Source organism: Aricia agestis, chromosome 6, assembly GCF_905147365.1.
Source record: "Aricia agestis chromosome 6, ilAriAges1.1, whole genome shotgun sequence".
Lineage (NCBI taxonomy): Eukaryota > Metazoa > Arthropoda > Insecta > Lepidoptera > Lycaenidae > Aricia > Aricia agestis.
In genome coordinates this window covers 13,948,723-13,973,305 of record NC_056411.1, presented here as the reverse complement: position 1 = coordinate 13,973,305, position 24,583 = coordinate 13,948,723, and the positions used below count along the sequence as shown (strand labels likewise).

At 37.7% G+C, this 24,583-nt stretch overlaps 1 protein-coding gene across 2 annotated transcripts in view; it reads right to left on the bottom strand.

Moving 5' to 3' along the window:
* LOC121727757 overlaps positions 1-21,012 on the bottom strand; it is a 47,389-nt gene extending 26,377 nt beyond the window's left edge. The window contains exons 1-7 of one of the 2 annotated variants that reach the window (XM_042115742.1): positions 20,938-21,012; positions 15,051-15,225; positions 14,797-14,947; positions 12,559-12,673; positions 11,343-11,477; positions 7,255-7,468; positions 4,535-4,842 (exon numbers count right to left, since the gene is read on the bottom strand). In XM_042115742.1, coding sequence (XP_041971676.1) covers positions 4,685-4,842; positions 7,255-7,468; positions 11,343-11,477; positions 12,559-12,673; positions 14,797-14,947; positions 15,051-15,213 — 936 coding nt within the window. In that variant the 5' untranslated portion in view covers positions 15,214-15,225; positions 20,938-21,012 and the 3' untranslated portion in view covers positions 4,535-4,684. Of the gene's footprint in view, positions 1-4,534; positions 4,843-7,254; positions 7,469-11,342; positions 11,478-12,558; positions 12,674-14,796; positions 14,948-15,050; positions 15,226-20,937 lie in introns of those variants that run through there. The other variant, XM_042115743.1, reaches the window with a different exon arrangement.
* Positions 21,013-24,583: the final 3,571 nt, after the last annotated feature.

Below are 24,583 nucleotides of genomic sequence, written 5' to 3'. Positions count from 1 at the left end.
ATTCTATTCTCTTAAACATCATTGTACTTTGTAAGCTTTACACAGAATTTTGTTTGTTGTGTTAAAAATCATGTTTGTTTGCTAGTTCTTCTTTGGAATTTGGTAATGGTGAAAAATTGTCATTGGCATCTATTTTATCTATTATTTAACTACTTATTAGTTAAAGTTATTAAAAGTAAAATTGTAAGCTGTTGGTTTTCCAATATTAAATACATAAATAAATAAATAAAACATGCATCTAAGGTCACCGAACTCAAAAATTCATTCTTTATTGTAAATCGAACCTCTTGCAAATTGCAATTAAATTTTGTTTTATATAAAATAAGTTTTTACATTTAATTTTAATAAATGATGTGGCATACCGCATAAACCCATGTTCTAAAGTGGTATTTGGAGCTGATGGTTCTTTTGTACCAGACAGCAGAATATAATGTTATCACGGAGCTAATAATTATGTTATGAACTAAAAAGTTCCTGCCATAGAAAAAAGTTGCTTATTTTTAAAGAGTAGGTATTATGAGCGAATTTATTAATCCCGAATAAATTTTTAAACGTAAAAATAAATAATATTATTTATGGGTCCAAAACCAACAATGCCAGCCAACCGAAAAGTCCATCCAATCCATAATATTTTATTAGTACTTAATTCAAACAAAAAATAATATCAAACTTTCTCAGAACGGCTTTATTAGCAAAAATATTAAAAAGAACGCAAGAAGTTTTAGGAAACAATAGTATACCCAATCTATTAATTTATAACTCATGTCAATGCTTTTTAGGGTTCCGTAATTACTGAGACTTCGATGTCTGTCCGTCTGTCTGTCTGTCTGTCTCAGGCTGAACCGCTATAGCTAGACTTCTGAAATTTTCACAGATTGTGTATTTCTGTTGCCGCTATAACAACAAATACTAAAAACAAAATAAAAATAATATTTAAGGGGGCTCCCATACAACAAACCTGATTTTTTTACCTTTTTCGCTCGATATCAATAATGACAACAGGTAGGCACTCGATATTTTTACAAAAGCCTTAATTATATGTTAACTTCAATAATTAATAATAATATTAAAATAAAATAAAAATTTAAGGGGGGCTCCTATACAAAAAACAATTTTTTGGCCTAATTTTGCTCTATAACGGTACGGAACCCTTCGTGCGCGAGTCCGACTCACATTTGGCCGATTTTAATTTAATTTAATTTTATTAAAACTTATTTGTTTGCACCGAAAAAGCCCCGAAGCTACACGTAGAAACACTACAGGCTACAAAAAGAACAACAAAATTCTACTGTAAGAAAATTTGTGGTTTTCGCCACGAAAGCGCCACGCCCTAACAAGCGTCTAGTTCTAAAAAAAAGTTTATTTGGTGCAATGATAAAAAAATTAAAATAACTTGGAGTTCACTAATTGTAATGATTAAAATCTCAATTGTAAACTTTATGGCTATTACTTTATGTAAACTGTATTTATTATTTTAGACACAAAATAATAGTAGTCAATTAGAATAAAGTGTATGAAGCAACTAACTACAATTATAGTAATAAACAAAAAGTACTACCTACGCTAAAACAAAATAACACTTGTAGTCTTGCCTCGACACAAAATCCGCGTGTGGCGTATACACGACTGACTTGCGGACAGGTTTATATACTGAATTCGTGTACGTATTGAAGAAGGCAGTACAAACTTGATGGCCGCGATGCAAAACTTATAATGATTGTGATAAATGACGGCAAGCAACAGCTGTGGCGAAGGCTGGACCTTCTTCGGAGTGGGGCTCTGCGTAAGTTCTATATATTTAAATGTGTTCGTTAGTGTATCGTGTCGAAAGCCGAGGTATGTAAAGTCAAGGTTTCTCGAAGCGAGTCGTCATATTCTCTAGAATTTATGAATGATGGGGAACGCCCCATCATTCATAAATTCTAGAGCTTCCAGCTACGAATCATTTTTAGAAAATGTCATTTTCATCGAATACCGAGCGAAGCTCGGTCAAATACCTAGCTAGTGTTAGATATACGTGTAACTTATTATACACTAGTGGAAACTTTTAATTGGCATATCGCTGTGTAACGTGTACATCTCACTGTTGTCTTAAAATGCTGTAAGTATTCCTAACAAAATAAAATAAATAAATAATAATATATTCCAAAACTTGTATGACACTTTATAAATTGTACTGAATAAATAAAATCATAAATTATTAACGTTTTCTGGTAGTATATGAATCATTATAAAGATTTACATTATACTCGAAGTAAAGATACAAGATTTTTTTGAACAGTTAATCAATGTTATCCATTTATGTCCACTGATTATTTGCTAGTTAATGCACCCTGCATACATTCTCGTCAATCATAAGATCGATACTAAGGCTCGATTTATTTGTGTCCGCTCAAACGAGCGGTTTAGCCGCTACACTTTGAGACCATAAGTAAGTATTATGTAAGAAATAAGAATCTATTTTTTTATAAGTGCCTGATAGACGTACGAACTTAAAGTACGCGGGTTTTAATTTCGCGAACTTACTCGGCTCGCGTCAGTGACACACGAGAATCGCTCACACTGGATTACCATGCCCCCAGGCTCGCGGCTCGTGGCTCTTTGCTGACACACAGGTGATTAAAGATCGTCGAGCCATAAGACCGCGTACTTGCTCGCACGTCTGTCACCCTGTGATCTCGCGGTGCAGCAGCCAAACCGCCGCGCCGCGCCGCGCTCGTTCGCGCGGACGAGTTTAAAATTTAAATCGACCCATTTCAGGCTCGATTTAAATTTAAAAAGCGCATTAGAAAAAAAAATTAGCACATTTTTTTTATTAAAAATAATCAGGCATAATAACAGTCAGGATTTTTAAACTTTTAATAAAATACTACGGTCAGAAATTAGAATCTTTCAAGCCTTCATATTGACCTTTCCTTCAATTATTATTATTATTATCGATGACGCATCTGTTGTAATTGTTTCCTAGTTTAAATTGCTGATAGCCCGGGTAGGATATAATAATACAAAGTGTAAGTATCTATTAATAATAATTAGTTAATATTTAAATTTAAACTCTAGTCTTTAGGGCAGGACACAACACTGCGTTGCGGCGTCGTATCGCAAAAACAACGTTACACATATAAATGAGATGCGATATTGCAACGCAAAAATTTCATAATATTTTAGCATAGCACTCTTTACACGGAAATTTTGACGATGCGTTCTGTGGCGTCGTAGATTTATACGATGGGACGCCGCAACGCAGTGTTGTGACCTGGCCCTTACGGCCATGCCACACGACGCGGTGCAGCACCACTCAGTCTCACCGGACTACCGGCCACACGGTGAGTGCGGCACCGCAACGATTCGCAGTACTGTAGATGTAGCAGCGGCCAGCGAGCGACAGACTCGTCGAGCTCCCCACATCCCCCCCTCATCTCGATTCCGGTGCGCGTGCGGTGCAGCGCCCGCCCGGAGCGGCACCGGACGCGCCGTGTGCCATACCATCCGTTTTTATATTATGTAGGACACCGGAGCGGCGTATGCACCGGTCGGGCGTATCGCCGCCGCACCGCATCGTGTGGCATTTAAGGAGTGAGCACACTGAGACGGGCGTGCCGGGGCTCATCGCAAAAATCCGCCTCCATACAATTTGTATGGAAGCGGATGCGCGTATCGCACACTGTGTCGGGGCGCAGCGGATTTCCGCTTCCATACAAATTGTATGGAGGCGGATTTTTGCGATGAGCCCCGGCACGCTGAGCCCCGGCACGGCCCGTCTCAGTGTGCTCACTCCTTTATAGTCCTTACTCGTATACATAAACAAGGGCTTGGTAGTTGGTACTACTACAAAATATAAATATTTTATATTTTGTGCAAAGGCATAGTAATAAGATACAGTTGTAACAAAACAAAGTGATAATAAAAAAGAAACTATAGGGTGTATATTATGAATCCCCTGTAATATACGGTCAGGTCAGGTCAGGAAGCATCTACATTCCACAGACATAGATCTTGATCTATGTATGTGCAAGCATTCCAGAATTAATGAATTTCCCAAACAAAAGTGAAAAAAATACTCTTTCAGCGCTGCAGGCTGCTACTTTCACAGTGAATTCTATACAGGGGAGACATACACACCCTAAAGTATTATCACTTCGTTTCGTTACACCCTGTTCTGGGGGCACGGGAGTGCCCCCGCCAAGATGAGCTTTTTTTTAATTTATATATTTACCAATACACATAATATTGCTATTTTTAAACTTAATTTAAAATAAACAGCATTTAAAACCAATGAGGTTTGCGCAATGCTGCGACATGCCTATTCACAGAAATGGTTATAAATTAAATAAACTACAAAATTAGCTGTTGTTACTACAAAATATATTAGTTGCTACTAAGTACTTTAAAGTTTATGCCCGGCCGCACATTATTCGAATTTCTGATCAGAAAAATACACCGCCGCGCTTATACATTTTGACACGTCAGAATTTTGATAGTATGCGGGGTCTACAACAAAATGTATGAACCTGATATGATGAATGATGTGTCCGAACTTTTCTGATCAGTGTGCGGCCGGGCTAAATAATATATTTAACCTGTCAAGCCCTAATACGGTTGGATTCGACTGCGATAACAATAGATTTCCAAGAATCCGCTATCGAGGTAAACCATACCGCCTGTATAAGTGTGGATAAGTAGGCTAATCTATAGTGAGAGTTCCGAAAGTACAAGGAATATCATTGTCCGTGCTGACACCGACTTTGCCCTTCCGCCTCAGTTTCTCATTTGTCACAGCCTTGCTCATCTCTATTAGATGCTTCTGAAACTTCTGCGATGTTATTTCGTTCAGATTATCTTCTGAAAAATAAAAGAAATATTATATTAATACCTAAACGAAACTATTATACGTTTTGCACATTTTTGGAAGGATTATGTTTTTATCCTTTTTTATATTAATCAATAAATAAAAGCTACAAAAAATAATGTTATTCGGCGCAATATGCTTACATATATGATTTACTAGATGGCTAGAGGCTTCGCCCGCGTAAATTAGGAATTTTACAGAAACCCTACATTTTCCCATAAAAAATAGCTTATGTCCCTAGTCCCTTCACTTAGTCTACTCTATATCTGTGCTTAATATTGCCATAAAAATTGCTCCAATAGTTCGTTTTTCCCACATTTTCCTGAGTTTCTTCGGTCGTATTAGTCTTAGCGTGATAATATTTAGCCTATAGTCTTACTCGATAAATGAGCTATCTAACACTGAAATAAGTTTTTAAATCGGACCTGTAGTTCCTGAGATTAATGCGTTCAAGCAAACATACTCTTCAGGTTTATAATATTAGGTAGGTATAGATTTTTTTTTAATTATCGCTCGACAAACTCGAGTCGAGTCTAAAAGACTATGAAAAGTACCAATAATGACAGGGTCATTATAGGCTCATAAGTCATAACCATGGAACGATGCATGGTATAATATGGTAGTGACTAGTGATGATGATGATGATGAATTTAATTTGCATAGTAGCATATGCTTAACAACGCCGAAACTCTCAAACTTGTATCTATAAAGAATCAGGAGTTCTCTCAGCACCTTCCGAACCGCGATATACCTGGTATACCTCGGTGCAAAATTTTACTTGTTGGTAGCATATGCTTAGAATACTTTTCACGAAACCGAAGTCAGCTCAGCACATGTTTCCCTATTAATTTTGAGGAGTTCCCTCGATTACTTATGGATCCTTCATCAGATCACCACTTTTGTAAATATAGTACCAAATTGGGATGATACCCTATATACCAAAAGAAAAAATTTGAAAATCTGTTAACAAACGGCGGAGTAATCGTTGAACATAAGAAAACGAACATAACAACTCCCACATTTTGAAAGTCGGTTAAAATTGTAGCCTATGTGTTATTCTGATGTATAAGCTATATTATTGTAAAGTTTCATTAAAATCCGTTTAGTAGTTTTTGCGTGAAAGAGTAACAAACATCCATACATCCACACATCCATACATCCATACATCTATACATCCAAACAAACTTTCGCCTTTATAATATTAGTAGGAAGTAGGATATAAGTTTGACCAAGCGCCGTCAAACTTCTATTCTAAAGTTCACAATTTACTCTATGTAGAGCAATAATTAGTACATAATATTATTACTGCTAAAAATAATTTTTTATTATCCATACTTCCACATACTAAGTACAATAATAATTATACTTGATCTATACTTACTAATATTATAAATGCGAAAGTGTGTCTGTCTATCTGTTACCTCTTCACGCCCAAACCACTGAACCGATTTTGCTGAAATTTGGAATTGGGATACTTCGAGTCCCGGGAAAGGACAATATGATACTTTTTGTCCCGGAAAAATGATTCCCACTGAGTTAAGGCCCAGTAAGCAGGTCGATGACTGTCAGTACAAATATCGACGTTAAGGACATTAAAATAACATTCATATCAGCGCGCCTTGTACAGTGGCTGTTACGCGCTCGCCGCGTGCCTTGATAATAGAAAATAGGAGTAAAAACTTTTTGTTTTTAGTATTACACTGTTCAATTATATCAAATTACGTTAGGTTACGACACATATACTACATTTTTTGTTTTTTCTAGAAAGTGTGTAATTTAGCCATAAAATGATTTAATTATAAAAAACAGCGTTATAACAGTCATCTTTGAGATTATTTTCTATCGAGCAGAATTTTTCAAATTGTGTATTACCTTTGCGTATAGGAAATTTTCTCAATTTTAAAACGGTACTTATTTTATACTTAAATAATGACATTTCCTTTACTAAGAACGTGTTTTAAAAAACCCATTTTACGTTAGTTCGTATATAGTTATTGTAATAGAGCGTCCGTGGCCTAATGGGTAGACCTTGGGTTCGCACTCCTAGTGGGTGCAGGTTCGAACCCGGGCTAGGCCTGTATCAATGGGACATTTTCTGATCTCAAGTGCATACTACGGACGCTCGTACGGTGAAGGAAAACATCGTGAGGAAACCCGCACATAGTTGGTTCCTGACGTATTGACTAGTTCTTTCCTCTGGACTAGGCCGACTATGATGCGAGAAATGAGAATGCCGTAAGCGCTTGGGCAACCATACGGACATTTAAAAAATCTTGTCCCAGGCACTACAGTATTTGAGGAGTGGTTACTTCGCTTTGAAAAATACTGTATAAATCATCCACAACGGACGTAAAGGCCTAGTTTAGTTATAGTATTTTTTTTTTCAATTTAATAATTTAACTTACCATAGAGAGTCCTTAACGATTTCTCAGGTCCACCGTATTCTACCGGTAGCACATCTTTTGGTACGTAGTCATACAAAGTGTCGAAAGATTTGTGAACCTGCAAGCGATTTGCCAGCTTCTTACTGAGGACTCGCTTGAATATTTTGACGACCACACCGATTCCTTTGTTTTTGGATAAAATGTGGAGTCCTTTTACCCTCATTCCAAAACCTTCCTGAAAATTATACCTAAATTAACAATCGGTAAAGATATTTTAGTGGCTGCTTATCTGACTGCCTTAATTGGATGATGTAAGACTACAGTTTGATTCAGTTTATTGGTCAACTTGGTTCACTCGAATGGCTTAATTATTAATACTTACTTAAATGATATTATGTTTATTACGTCTGTAAATTGTACCTACTATCAGAAAAGTTGATCAGATCACAGATGGTAGACTTTTTTTTTTTTTTCGTTGGGGAAATGCGTTTGCGCATCCCCGGCAGTCTGGGGAGGGCTACCGGGGTATGTGGGACTCCCTGGGGGCGGAGAGCCGCGCCCGGGCATACCCACTAAAACCCCAACGGTGTTCCTGCTCTTCCGCTTAAGGCAGAGCCACGGGATACGCGGAATACACAACCGCGATCCTTTTTTTTTATGCTTAGGGGAAACCCATCATGGGTGCCCGGGTTGGGGATGTGCCTCAGTTAGCTGAAGCACCCCGGGGGTATGCGGGACTCTGACCCACTAAAACCACCTGCGGTTTGCCTTCAGCCGTATACGGAGGGATGTCCTGGATCTGTCTAACACAGGACTCTCTCCACGGCCGGCCGGTCTACCTCAAAAGGGACCGGACTTCCACCAAAGTAAGGGAATGCTCCGGCAAACTGAAGCGTTCCCCTCGGCGCCGGGACTAGCTAAACCGGGCAGGTTTAGCCTTGCCCGGAGCCCCGGATTAGACGGAAGTGTGGAGATTCGCGTAACGACGCCTCCGCACTCCCGTCCTACGCCGGCGGAGCGGAACGGAGGATGGGTCATCCTCTCTGTTCCGCTCCGCGGCTTCTTTCTGCGAAAGGACGGTTTCGCAGAAAGAGACCGCCGCCTGCCAGGCCTCATCGCTCTCGAGCATGCAGCGAAGCATGCTCGAGAGCGAGAGGTCCCGCCCAAGCACCGCCTTGAGAACATGGCGCTGCACGGCCCAACGATCGCACACCTCGAGGGTGTGCTGGGCCGTGTCCTCCGCAGCGCCGCACTCATGGCAGGCTGGCGTAGGCTCCCTCCTGGCGACCTTACACAAGTACGCACCGAAACATCCGTGTCCGGTGAGTGCCTGTGTAAGGCAGAAGGTGAGGGGTTTTCTCTTGCGACGCTTCTACGCCGCAAGAACTGGACGCAGAGCCTGAGCAGTACGTTGACCGTACTGGGCCTGCGCCAGGTCCTCACCCCACTTCCTCAACAGCCACTGCTCTCCTAGCCTTCGTATCCGCCGGAGCTCCTCCCATTGTAGGCCTTCACCCCGCGCCCTCCTCTCTGAAGCGAGGAGGTGCAACTCGGCGAATACCCTTGCAACCAGCTCCCACGGCGGGTCTCCTGCGAGGGCAGTAGCTGCCGCCCAGTTGACCGTACGGTACCCCCTGATGACCCTCACCGCTATGACCCGCTGCGCACTTCGCAGCTGGGCCTTATTACGAGCGGTGAGGGAATCCGCCCAAATTGGGACACCGTACATGGCTATACTCCGACAGACTCCGGAGTATAAATCGCCTGCAGGCTTCGCTGGGCCCTCCTATATTAGGCACACAACCGCGACCCTGCCAGAACACATGGTAGACCTAGGTAATTTGGTAGGTTTATAAACATTGAAAAAACCCAGCCCAGCACGACTTATATTGAATTCTGTATATCTTATTAAACTAATTAGTCAATCTGACTAAAATGACGTAGGTCCGCCATCTGTCTATGAATAATTTTCTTCACTGATACATACTTGACTTTGCAAACATGGTGGCAATCATGGCTCAAGATAAGCGAGAGAAAAATATAAAAATGGGCCCATAGACGACCCAAACTATAGTAAAAAAAATCGGCCAAGTACGAGTCAGACTCGCGCACAAAGGGTTCCGTACCATTATAGAGCAAAATTAGGCCAAAATATGTGTTTTTGTATGGGAGCCCCTCTTAATTTTTTATTTTATATTAATAATATTATTATTAAATATTAAATTACACATACAACTAAGGATTGTGTGAAAAATTCAAGTACCCACCTGTTCCCATTTATAGATATAAAGCAAAAAAGGCCAAATAAATCACGTTTGTTGTGTGGGGCTCCCTTTAAATATTAATTTTATTTTGTTTTTAGTACTTATTTGTTGTTATAGCGGCAACAGATATACACAATCTGTGAAAATGTTAACTCTTTATCTATAGCGGTTTTTGAGTTACAGCCTGAAGACATACAGACGCACAATGTACGGAAGAGACGAAAAATCGGAAATTTTCTTTTTTCTTCAATTTTGAATGGGCATTAGTATTATGAATGCGAGAGTAGAACATCCGCATGTTTATTCTACGAGCTACCAAAGATTAGCGATTTTTTGCGGCCCGGAAGGGAAAAATATATATATATCTCCAAAATTTTTACGTAATTAATAAACTTTTGTATTCCACTCGAAAGCCTATTAAATAAGGTAAATTTCAAGCTTTTTTTCTAATCCTCCGTGTCGATATTTTTTTCATTCTTAGGTTTTTATTTTTTTAATCCAAAACCAAACAATTTTATACGTGGGAGAGCCATGCTTCGGCACGAATGGGCCGGCTCGACCGGATAAATACCACGTTCTCACAGAAAACCGGCGTGAAACAGCGCTTGCGCTGTGTTTCGCCGAGTGAGTGAGTTTACCGGAGGCCCAATCCCCTAACCCCTATCCTATTCCCTTCCCTACCCTCAACTATTCCCTTCCCTTCCCTACCCTCCCCTATTACCCTATTCCCTCTTAAAAGGTCGGCAACGCACTTGCGGCTCTTCTGATGCTGCGAGTGTCCATGGGCGACGGAAGTTGCTTTCCATCAGGTGACCCGTTTGCTCGTTTGCCCCCTTATTTCATAAAAAAATTATATAGTATACAGACTTCGAGTGTCGTTTGATTTATATGCAGCGAGCTTCGGCACCGGTCGTTTCTCGAACCCCCTCCTCCCCCCCTTCTTAAAATTGTCCTCTACACAAAACTATGTCACCGACCTACATTTCTCCTTTTTGAAGAACAAAGCTAAAAACTAAACCAAACATACGGTTTTCGAGTGTCATTTGATTGAACCAAACCATGGATCTGTTAGTTATAACGAAATGGTATCGTGGTGTTTTCTCCTTTTTAGGAACAAAGTAAGTCATCTATACATATTATAAAATCGTAGGAAACTCAATTCTGTACATTGAATATCTTTGAAAAATAATACTTGGGACGTGATCTACTATGCTGACGCGGACGAAGTCGCGGGCACCAGCTAGTATATTATATGACTATTTCTATTGCATTATTGACAGCCACCATATTGAAAGACGTATGGTGGCAGCCCTAGCGTAGGATTTCACGATCAAATATCCCCAGTTGTAAACGGATCTCACGGGTGTTTTTTTTTTTTGTGCGTATAGAATGCTTGTATACCTTTAATTTGTCGATATTTTCGATTGCATCTTTTGTTTAGTTTTGGATAAAAAAAATAAAAATCTAAAAATGAAAATTATTTTATTGTTAAAAAAGCTTGAAATATGCCTTTTTTATTAAGCTTTCAGGTGGTATACAAAATTTTATTTATTGCGTAAAAGTTTTGGAGAAATATGGATTTTTCCCTTCCGAGCCGCAAAAAATGCTAAACTTTGGTAGATCAAAACTATTGCGAATTGACACGCGGGTGTTCTACTCCTGCATTCATAATATTAATAATGTCTATTCAAAATTGAAGAAAATAGAAAATTTCCGATTTTTCGTCTCCTCCGTACACCGTGAGACGGACAGACGGACAGACAACGAAGTCTTAGTAATAGGGCCCCGTTTTACCCTTTGGGTACGGAACCCTAAAAAGATGGTTCAAGGTGGGTAAATTCTTACCGTCATGATCATCAACGCCAGGTGCATCTCGACGATGTTGGTGTGCTTCATCAGCACGAACATGTCGACGTCCATGTAGTCGAAGATCGCTATCACGCCGTTGTTGTAGTCGTGCGCCATCTCATACTCCGCCAACTACAATGAAAAAACTTTGCTTACAATGTTCCGCCATCTTTGTTTGTAATTTTATTTTGAGTTGTAATCGATTCACAGGCAAATCGATTTCTGTGGGGTTCCCAACCGTCCGGCTTTTGACCGGACTGGTGGGTTTTAGAAGGAATTGTTGGGGTCAGGTCACTAACTTTTGACTGGATGCAATTTGTCCGGTCACATTAAAAATGTTACCACGACATTGCTATTTCACTGGCGACGCGGCAGGATCAAAGAAATTGTCTGAAAGTCGAAATCCTGAAGGCGGAATTGGTGCTGATATTCAACTATAATTTAAGGGGGCGACTAACCCAAAATTTTCGATTTTACAATTTATTTTTATACTTGAAAATAAGCCCTGAATTGTTTCATTTTCTAAAATTAGATAATACATTATACTTTCCAAGAATTAATCTGAACAAAAGCACGATACCTTAAAATTTTCTCGATAGAAAAAAATCACAAACAGGCATCTAATTTTCACGAATTTTTCATTTATTGCCATAACCGTGCATTGAACTAAGTTAATATTTTGACACATTGTATAAAATTCTATCATTGAGAAACCGATCTAGCGGATTTTTAAAATGTTGTATATTTATCGAGTTATTGAGAAAAAACTAATTTGGCGATGAGTCCGCGTCGTCCTTTTTCATCTGGAATATCTGGCCGCTGGCAGCCGCCAGCCGCCAGCCGCCGGCCGCCAGCTCGTATCATTTGCGCGATCTGGTGCCTTACTCCCGAAACTGATATCGATTTCGATTTGCGATTTTAGCGGTTTTTTTACACTTTAGCCATCTAAAATATGTCTAAAAAATCGCGATCATCGAAGCGTGTCAAAACGATACGCGTATCACGATACGCCCCGATCACTATTAACCGCGTATTTGATACGTGTCGTATCAAATACACACATGATCGGCAGAATGATCTAATAGGCGTCCACACTATAATACGCATACTTGATACGGCGCGTTGATCGCGACGGAGATGATCGGAGATATCGCGCAAATGATACAAATGTGGACGCACCCTAATGCGCTCTAGCTGCGATCGGAAAACTTACAGCGATCACATACTTGTAGTAGTGTAGTAATCCATGTTCGAACTTTTTTGCGTCGTTCCGCAGAAGGTAAACTCGCTCGTGCTCTGACGTCATCTTCGGCAAAATACAGTCGACTCTGAAATATTCATGCGATAATAGTTATTATTATAGAAGATAACTTTTTGCTAGGCGGTGAATTCGAGTATTAATATATTTAAGCATTAGATTAGACTAGAATTCAGGGGTCACCAATTAGTTTCGCTCGGGGTCCGTTTTAAGACATGAAACGACCTTCGCGGTCCACACGTTTTATATAAAAAATTATTAAACATAGGTAATTACGGAAATTACAAAGGTATTTTTAGCTATACCAATGAGAAAAGTAATCATTTCTTTGTAGCTATTATTATCTCTCTGAAGTTTGGAGTGAAATATTGGTGCAAGCTTCAGATATTCACATTGAATCCTGGAGATGTTGAAGTCCTAAGATGAACAAAGATCATCTTCGAACATGCTTGGTCCGCACACAATGGGTCGGCGCGGCGCGGCGCGGCGGTCCGGATGCGGATTGCGGTCCGCCATTTGGTGACCCCTGGACTAGATGATACAATAGATGTACTAGATGATACCAGTGGCGGATTTACAAATTTGCCGCCTGTAGGCTATTCAATTTTTGCCACCCCTATAGCTGACCTTTGAAATTCATTACGTTAGTTTAGTCCACAATTATATCTCACCAAAAACATTTTTTGAAAAATTTTGCTGAGACCACCACACAAGGTTTCAACCCTGTGCGGTAGCGAAACGGCCAAGCCATACATATATTTACTAGTATGTAGAATTTGTTTAAGTTAGGGTCCGTAGAGTTAGGCCGTGTAGATACAGAAGCTTGGCTCTACATGAGATCTCACATCTTTTTCACAGGGTAAACCGTAAACCTGATATGTGGTCGCCTCGGCAATATTTTACAAGAAATGTTTCAGTGGGATTTTTTATTTCTGATGGCGGCTCTCGACATAGGCGAACGCGTTGGCCAACGCGTCTGCAGACGCGTTGGCCCAATGTGTAGAACGGGCGTTCGCGCGTTGGCCAACGTCTAAATACCTACGGCCAACGCGCGAACGCCCGTTCTACACATTGGGCCAACGCGTCTGCAGACGCGTTGGCCAACGCGTTCGCCTATGTCGAGAGCCGCCATGAAAGATAAAAAAATGGGGCTAAATTTGCCGCCCCTCTAAATCTTTCGCCCTAGGCTCCAGCCTACTTAGCCTATTGGTAAATCCGCCACTGGATGATACAATACAAATCCGTTGCGCTAAAATTCGTTTATCGCGCGTGAACCGTACATTTTACCGGGATAAAAAGTATCCTTAGTCCTTTCTACTTTCCAGGGACTTAAAAGTATCTCCATACTTTCAGCAAAATCAATCCAGCGATTGGAACGTGAACCGGTAACAGACATACATGTTACACACTTTTTAGGGTTCCGTAGTCAACAAGGAACCCTTATAGTTCCGGTCTGTCCATCCGGCTGTCCGTCAGTCTGTCTGTCCGCGGATTTGCTCAGAGACTATAGGACTTACAATGTTGTAATTTGGCATGAATATACAAAATATTAATGATGCCGACAAAATGGTACATAAAATCTTAATTTTTTTTATATGGTAAGTACCTCCCCTCCCCTACACATCAAGCGGGATTGAATTTTTTTTCGCGCCCACCCCATAGTGTGGGGTGTCGTTGGATAGGTTTTTTAAAAATATTATAAGTATTCATAGATCATTTTCCGATTTAGGAATCCGTTTGTGAAATATTAAGTTTTAAAGTGGAAAAAATTGTTTGAGTCCAGTGTCCCCCCTTCTACCAGCTAAACGGTGGCTTCTGGAAATGTGAAAAAAATTCACGGGAGTAGAAAATATGCTGAATTTAAAAGGAAAACTATCACGGCTAAGAAGACTTCATAAGTTATTGAGTAATAGTCGATCAACTAAAAAAAATGTATTCGGCGAAGTATAAATTCCTTCAAATTCCTTCGAATGTAACTGAGATGATGTTGTAAGTAGCGTAAAACACGTTATAAATGTGCATTCATTGACCATACAAAAAATTTCAAAAACTAGCGGTACTACGAAACCCTATATTGCGCGTGGCCCGACACGCACTTGGCCGGTTTATTCATTTAAAATATTAACTCATAATATGATAAAAATATTAGTTGACAATACTTGACAGAAACTTGCTAATAACTGTTAAACTTACATGCCAGGGTATAATAATCTTTGCTCTCTTGTGATTGGCCCAAAATATTTGGGATGCAGGGCTCTGAATCTGCAGATGTTGTCTATTTTGCTTTTGGCCTTTTCCACGGAACCCTTATTGAATATTATCGCACGCTCCAAATGTTTTCTATCTGAAGAAAAAAAGTAAGAAATTATTATAGGCGTATGCACCTTTTAAGTAAGGGATGTATAGGAAAGTCCTGGCTAAGAATATAATAACCGATAAGTACTCACCATAATCCTTTTTAACATGGTAATCCTGTTTCTGGAGCCAGGCCTCGATGAGGTCGACGCTCTCGTGTATCTTGGCGACGTCATCCAGGTCGAACTGTCTCCGCACATCTCGCAGGGTGTCCGGGTTGAACCCCAGTATCGGGGTTGGAGGTAGAGACTCCATGAACCCGGAGACCTTGAATATGATGTTTTTGATCTGGTTATGTTTTGTATATTGAGCCAATTGATAGTCAAAACTAAGCCACTAGGAAACAAAAATAAACTAAATTTATTATAAAAAACCTAGTTTCTTTGTTTACATCGAATAGTCTATGAAAGCTTCGGCATTGATTTATAAAGTATTTATATAATTGGCTGCTGTTTAGCATTGGTGTTCTATTCAACAAAAAAACGGGTTTTGAGTTACTCGTAATAATGCAGTTTTATTCTTTAGAACTGGTTTACGACCACAGATTTTAGAAGTAAGAGATATGTTATACAGCGTGTCACATGTCGCCAAATCCTGCCCATATGGGCACAAATTGTCAGTCGTATGTCAATCACTCCACGGCTTACACGTTTTCACTACGCCGTAAATTGTGAACAAAATGCTGACTTGTGCTATATAATTACCTACAAAAATTGCAGCGATACTGTGAATTTCAAAAATAGCGGGATCACCTATCACAGCCAACTGTAATTTATACGACTTTTTAATTTAAAAATCAATTATTCTTCACGAAAAATATTCTTCACGAAAAATGTTCCGTGAACTATCAAACTAAGGCACTAGTGATGTGGTGTAATGCAGATTTTGGTATCGATATTTTTATCGACATTTTTTATGCGGTTGCGTTATTATCTACACTAATATTATAAAGCTAAAGAGTTTGTTTGTTAGAACGCGCTAATCTTAGGAACTACTAATTTGATTTAAAATTTTGAAGTATTCTTTCAGATTTAGATAGCTCATAGCCAAGAAACAGGAAAATTTGGAAAAAACGGGGAAAATTATTTGAAAGGGCTTATCTCACGCACCATCCAGCAATTTTTATGTTGTTTGGTATAAATAAAAAGTAGACCACATGAAGGATCATAGGCTATTTTGTGGGCTAATTTGTCTTTGATATTCCTAATTTACGGGGGTGAAGCCGCGCGGAAGGTCTAAATTTATTATAAATATGCGGAAGTCTTATTTTATAGTCGAAAGAATTGGTGCTTAATGCTTACTCATATAATAATTTACAATAATTAGTGTATCTTTGAAGAATGATTTGTATTACCTTCATCGCTTTTAGTCCTATTTCAGTTTCCCCATAGACGCAAAATTCAAAGAGAAATGTATGAAAAAAAACGGTCAAGTGCGAGTTGGTCTCGCGCATGAAAGGTTCCTTATCATAATAGAGCAAAATTAGGCAAATAATGTGTTGTACGAATCCTTATTAATTATTAAAGTATATAAATACAATGGCGTATTTTGTACTTTTCAAGTGCCTACCTAGTACCTGTTGCCATTATTGATATCGAGCAAAAAATAGCAAAAAAAATCACGTTTGTTGTGTGGGAGCCCCCCTTAAATATTTAATTTAATTTGTTTTAGTATCTGTTATTATAGCGGTAACAGACATACACAATCTGTAAAAATTTCAGAAGTGTAGCGGTTATTGAGATATACAGCCGAGACAGACAATAAGACATCGAAGTCTTAGGAATAGGATCCCTTTTTTTCCTTCTTAAAGATATTCAAAAAATAATAAGCGTGTTGTGTAATGTTACTACATCGCTATAGAAGTCAAAACTGTGGCTAGTTTTTTGTCTGTCTGTCTGTCTGTATGTTTGTTCCAGCATCACACGAAAACTACTGATCCGATTTGAATGCGGTTTTCGCAGCTATATTTGTCTTTTTCCAACTTAACATCTGGTTATAATATTATGAATGTTTATCTATTGCCTAGTTACGATTTTGCCAAACAGCTGATTATTTTTCCGAATTGAGTTGGTCCCATAGTAAAAGTTTTTCGTGATCATGGATGATTTCAACGCCTTTCGGCCTTTAAGTTGTTTTTGTTAGACTGTAATATTAATTATTTATTACTTTCATTTTCTTAATAGTATTTAAATACCTACCAAAATACATCCATATCGTCGTAATAGGTAATAATTAATCGACACCGTAGATAGACCGGACATCACTAGACCGTGTACCGTTGACACTATGCTGACAATATAGTGTCATTGAAGTCGGCGACATAGGTTTCCATATAAACGGCGCTACATAACACTTCTCTTTATTTTCCTGTTCTGAGTTTACGACAGTGAAATTCATTTTTTTGAAAACCCACTGTAGCATATTCTAGAGAACAAAAACCGGCCAAGTGCGAGTTGGACTCGCCCATTAAGGGTTCCGCAGCAGCAATAAGTTTTATTTTTATGAAATTAAAAGATTTTTGATTTATTTTTATGTTTCAGTTCATTTAATGAAAGTTAATTTAAGGTTTACCATTTATGACGATCTCGTTTAAACCAATTTTCGTTGGTAGTTTTTATAGTAATGTACATCATATATTTTTTTAGGCTTATCATGCCACTGCTTTAGAAGTTAGAGGCACACATTTTACCACTTTGGAAGAGCCTCTCGCAAACTATTCAGTTTAGAAAAAAAATATATTAGAAACTTTAATATGATTTTTGAAGACCTATCCACAGATACCCCACACGAATAGGTTAGATGAAAAAAAATGTTTTTTATAAGGTTTACCATTTATGACGTATAAAAAAACTACTTGCTAGATCTCGTTCAAACCAATTTTCGTTGGTAGTTTTTATAGTAATGTACATCATATATATTTTTTTGAAATTAAAAGATTCTATCATGTCCCTACTTAAGAAGGCCCCTAGAAGCTAGAGGGGCGGGGGACACACATTTTGCCACTTTGGAAGAGTCTCTCTCGCAAACCATTCAGGTTAGAAAAAAATTATATTAGAAACCTCAATATGATTTTGAAGACCTATCCATAATAGATACCCCACACGTATAGGTTAGATGATTTTTTTTGTTTCAGTTGTACCTATGGGGACCCCTAAAATGTTTAATAATTTTTCGATGTTTGTATCAAATTCTTAATGCGGTTCACATATTACATCTAATTACCAAGTTTCAATAGTATGGCTCTTGTAGTTTCGGAGAAAAGTGGCTGTGACATACGGACGGACAGACAGACACACAGACAGACAAATATGACGAATCTTTGAGGGTTCTGTTTTTTGCCATTTGACTACGGAACCCGAAAAATAGTTATTGCTTATTCCTCTAATTGAGGTTTTGTATTTAGAATTTATATAGTACGTTTCTAAAATGATTTGCGCACCGATTTTGATAAAATTTTGTATGCAGATACTTTGAATCACTTAAAATTACATTATATACTTTTTGTCCCGGAAAATGTACGGTTAAATGTATGACTTTGGCTTATGATATCGATGATACTTAGTGCATACATACAAGGGCGTCGCCAGCCGATGGCGCAGGGGGGGGCAAGTTGACTTTGGCTAAGGTTCAGAAACCTACCGCAATTTTTTGCCCCAAAAGGAGGGTTCGGGAGGCACAGCCCCCCGCCAAAACAAAAACAAACATAATCCAGAAAGTCCAAAAGTTGTTTAGGTTAGGTTAGAACTTAGACCACAAGTCACAACACAGAGGGAGCCGAGCGAGCGCAGCGAGCGTGCTGCGGCAGCACCCGGCGACCGTCATCAAACAAAAGGGGGGCGCGGGGGGCAAAAAACAAACACAATCCAGAAAGTCCAAAAGTGCGTTAGGTTAAAACTGTGGTCTGTGACTGTGCTGCGGCAGCAGCCGGCGACCGTCACAAAACACGCCTCAGAATTCCGAAAATTTCATAGGCGAGTAGCTCCAAAACTGGGGGGTTTCTCAGTGTGGATTTTGTACGGGGGGGGGTTACCCCTCCTCCCCACTCCCCCCTCACCCCTGCTCCCCATCAATCTTGGGGTAGGTTGTAGGTATGAATTGTAGGTAAAGTCGACAGAACATGAAGCTTTTCACTTGTTCTACGAGCCTTATATCTATGATCGTTGTCTGGGGGGGGGGGGGGGGGGGCTGGGGGGGCAGCTGCCCCTCCCTGCCCCCCCCTTGGCGTCGCCCTTGCATACATATATTACGTTAGGTCTTCAAGAAGGACATAGGATAATTTTTATAATGGAAAATGTATGGTTTTCACGCAATAATTAATTTGCGTGTAAGCCGCTGAACCGATTTTAATTAAAATTAGTTAACGTAGAAATTAGTTTATCACGTGCAGATTTGAGCAAAAAGTAATTTGATAAGATATTACAGAATCACAAATACGTTGTAGACTGTAGTTGTTAATCAGATTACAAATTAATCAGATTGATGAAGTAATTATTGTGGACCTGAAATTACCCGTAAGTTGATTAAAATGTATTTAGGCTAAATATATTCTAATTACTTTGCAATTAGATTAGTAATTTAATAAGGCATGTATTTAAATCAATATCTGTATATTCCCTTTTTTCGATCAAAATATTTTAAAGTTTCACCAAAAATACTGACTAGCACACTAATTATGAACCCTAAATAATGCGAATTAAGCATACTATTTAAAGTTATTTGCAAAACTGTTTTACTGAAAGAATAACTATTATTAAAATAGTATATCTAACAATTCCATAGTTCAACAAACATACTACAACTTTTTAAAGGAAAACCATCAGCTAAATTACTTTTAGAAACATCATTTTTCTAAATAAAACCCAATTTAATCTGTTATGTTCATATAATTAAGAACACATAAAAATCATCAAGTGCTAACTTAACATGGACTTAACTTTGGCACACTGAATGGTAACTAAGTTTATAAACAATAATAATAAACAATCAGCAAAGAGCGAGTCAGATTCGCGCTACGCTCCCGCCTTATTCTACTATCCATCTAACCTAACCCTATCAAGTCGTATTGGGCCAACATTGCTATTAATTATCTAAGACTCATTAATAAATTATTAACCCATACAATTACAATACAGTAGTTGATAATTACTCAAAACTAGTTCTATGTGGGATGGTACACCAATGGGGATAAAAAGTATCCTAATTCCTATGTCTTCTCCCGGGACTCAAAGTATATCCACAACAAATTTCAGCAAAATTGGTTCGGCGCTTTGATCGTGAAGAGGTAACAGACAGACACACTTTCGCAGTTATAATATTAAGTATGGAAGTATGGATGTGGTATAAATTATTCGTACTCACAAATTGCGGTGGTTCAAAATTCCCCGTTAACTTCTTGGCAATTTAAAAAATATTTAATAACTTCTATTTAAGGACGCTATCACATTTTTTCACAAATATCAGCGATTTTCAGGTACCATTTTAAAGAATTAGGAGTCACACTGCGAGGATATTTTGGTTAAAAATGAAAGATAATATATTCATCTCCACGTCTACACCATAAAAATTTTATAGCCGCATGCAGAATTTTCACATAAATACGTTTTAACCATCACAATAATCGGAAAAAATTAAAAAAATGTAGTTTGATTAGGTACCATTATAGCTAAATACCTACACTGAACTAAGGAAAATAAATATACAAAAAAATTGTTGCTTATTTAGTCCTCTGTACGAATAGCTAAATCTTAATGTTATTTATTTTTATATAAAAATAAATAACATTAAGAAACGCTTTCAAATTTCTTCATACATTTTCATTTTTCATTACAAGAACGCGACGAGCGTCGTAACCGCCACTGTACAAGGCGCGCTGATATTGAATGTTATTTTTATGTCCTTTAACGTCGATATTCGTACTGACCTGCTAATTTTTGTAATAATTTTTGTGATAGCGTCCTTAAAATAAAATTAATTACTTACATACGCTAGAACAACACAATCTTGTCACAAAATACAATTCGTATGAAAGCAAACACTAGACCCCGCAACGCTAAACTTATGACTAGACCTGAAACCAGACAGAGCTGCTTATCAGTCACCGCTAACAAATAAAACTTGCTATCAGGCGCGTTATATTGTGACACAATATTGCCCGCAACTTCGTTTATCGAGAAAGAACTGTTAATATGACAAAACTATCCTATGTCCTTAATCCAGGACGCAATTTTTTAAATTCATTGCTTTTAGGATTACTATAAGAGGGCGCCATTTTTAGGGTTCCGTAATCAACAAGGAACCCTTATAGTTTCGGTCTATCCGTCTGTCTTTACAGCTTTGTAGGTCCTATAGGACCTAAAAAGCTATAATTCGGCATGAATGCACATATTAATGATGCTGAAAAATGGTATATATAATATCTTAAAAATTTTTTTTTAAGGTAGGTACCTCCCCTAGACATCAAGCGGGGATGATTTTTTTTTTGCGTCCACCCATGTGGGGTATCGTTGGATAGTTATTTTTATATTACGAGTATTCAAGGATCATTTTCCGATTTAGGAATCCATTTATGAAATATGAAGTTTTAAAGTGGAAAAAATCGTTAGGGTCCAGTGATGAGATTATGTTGTTAGTAGTGTAAAACGCGTTATAAATGTACATTCCACTATGCAGACCATTAAAAAAATATAAAAAAATAGCGGTACTACGGAACTCTATATTGCGGGTGGCCTGACACGCACTTGGCCGGTTTTATTAACAATTAGGGACTAAAATTAAACGTACCTACTATTTGTTTCAATTGTTCTTTAATTATTTTTACTTATCAATTTTTCTCTACAATAACAGTATAATCAGTCCGGTGTTATCACATTCTAGCGAAGAGATAATTATTATCTCTTCGCTAGAATGATTTAGCCCCTAATATTATAGTAGGGGCTAAATTACTGTAAAGAATTGTAGATACTTAAACAAGAAACGATAACTTCTTTAAAATTAAATAAATAATGAAATTATAAAGTAATTCCGAATAAACAAGACAAGTATAATTTACTGGCCGGATTATTTTATTTTCCAAAATTGTGATTTTGCTAGGTACTGGTTTAGGTTTAGGGTTCTGTAATCAACCAAACTTGGTTGACTACGGTACCCTAAAACGGAACCCTAACCAGCAGATTTTTTGTATATTGGTAGGTCAATAGCTATATAATTTAAGAGTAACATTGTCCTACAAATAGACCAATCCATATTTTAGGACCGTCAAATCAAAGTATGAAATCCTTTCTATCTCTGTTAGCTCCCACTTTCAAGATTTTTCGCAGATAAAAAAGTTGTTTGTCCTATCAAAATGAAGCTACTCACAAAAATTTGCTTGTTAGTAATAAAAAAAAATTGTTCTAGGGCTCCCTGACTGTTAGCCTTCAAAAGAATTAAAATTGGATGCAGAAGTATTTGTGATTTAATCGAATTTTAAAAAAGGCACTAATGAAGAATAATACTTAATTATTTCACACTTTTTAGATTATTTTAAGAATATCGTTTTTACCTTGGAAGTCGGGTTCAATTTTTTGTTAAAAAGTAACTAATAATTTTACTCTTTTTAATTATCTACACGGCTTTATGCGAATACAACGAAAGTTATATTAACATTATAATTTATATGTAAGCGAAATTGTGGTAAATGCTTGCAGTTATCTAAGCGATGCTGAAATTTTCAAACATTTATGTTTATAGGTTCAGAAGTTCTGTTCAGTGCCTTTAGATCCAGATAGATAGATTTGCTACTAAGCAATCTTTACCATCTGGTAGAGATTGCTTAGTAGCAATAAGTTCGCCTTTTGTACATCAATAGGTTATAATATTTATTAATTTATAATTCATATTGTGTATGTATTTTGGTGTGCAATAAAGAGTTTTTTTTTAATTATCCAGAGACACCTTCGTATGAAATTTCACTTATTTGTAACATAATAAGCTTGAGTTACTAGAAACCACCATGTGTGGTTTTTTTTTAATTTTAAGAATATCCCTCGATTGCTTATACAGGGTGTAACAAAACTAAGTGATAATACTTTAGGGTGTGTATGTGTTCCTTGTAGAGGGTTCACTGTGAAAGTTGCAGCGCTGAAAGAGCAAACTTTTTTTTCACTTTTGTATGGGTATGCGCCCCAGCGATACGAGTTCCCATCCGTTTACACCCTGTAGATCCCATTATCAGATCATCACCTTCGTAATTATTGTACCAAATTCGGATTATTTTCTATACAACAACAAAATCATTTTTGAAATCGATCCACAAACAGCGGAATAATGATAATAATAATAAGAAACATTTATTTTGCTCATCACACAACACAATATTTACAAACAGACGCAAGAACAAGGACAAAGTATAATTAAATTAACATTATATTGTGTGATGCCAAAGATGGACCCAGCTCAGCGTTAGCAGCAAGACTGCTGCACTGATATTCTGCTGGGACCAAGATGTGACATCACAATGATAAAGTTATGATAGTACAAATACAAACAAAAAGCATACTAAATTAATATAGTAAACATTTAAAAAATGAGAATAAAAATAAAGATGATTAATGTAAAATATATTTTAAATACTATGTGCCAAACAAAACATGAAAAAAAAAGTGACAATTGTCAGAAAAAAAACTGACAATTGTCAGAAAACAAAAAACTGACAATTGTCAGAAAAAAAACTGACAATTGTTAATGATCAAAGACGTCTGTCTCGACTCTCGATGTAAAAAAGTATAAAAACACTAATAATACTAATAATAGAGCCATAATGTGATGTTGCAAGATGTAAGGGTAGTGACGATGGTGATGATTAATCTAAAATGTACCATAACATATGCCTTCAATTCTTAAAACAACGTCGAAACCCCCAAACACGTATATCTATAAGGAGGCCGGAGGTGTGTTCACCACCTTCGATTTTCGAACCATGGTATATTATCTTGGTGCAAAATCTAACTTTTTGATAAGATTTACTTGGAATACTTCAGTATATATGCAAAATCACTTTTGGATCCCATCATCAAGTCGCCTCTTTTATGAACATGGTACCAAATTCGGATTTATACCCTATACAATAGCGAAAAAATCTTGAAAATCGGTCCTCAAACGGCGAAGATATCGTTGAACATACAAAAAATGTATATGAACAGACGAACATAATATAACCTCCTCCTTTTTGGAAGTCTGTTAAAAATTCACGACATTCAGAAGCGTGTAGTATCAGCATTCAGAATTGATATCACTTATTGACCTTTCTTACGTTTATCGGTGACAATGATGCAACTTGTTCTTTTCCTATATACGTAGACGATGTGCATCGTAGTAATATCTGATATGAATATGTTTGAACATAGAGGAAAATCTGGCCATTTTTTTGGGTTTTTGGACGTTCTTATCTTTTTTAATACTAAAATTATGAAAAAAAAAAGAAAACATAGGGACATATGCTAATAGTGGCCATAGATATTCAGGAAAAAAAAATCATAACTCTACCGGCATTATCCAGGGAGGAAACAGGGGACAACGTTTGTATGGAAAAACGGCGGTGTGGACTCCTCTTAAGAGTATAGGCGCTCGATTCGAAAGGCTACCTTTA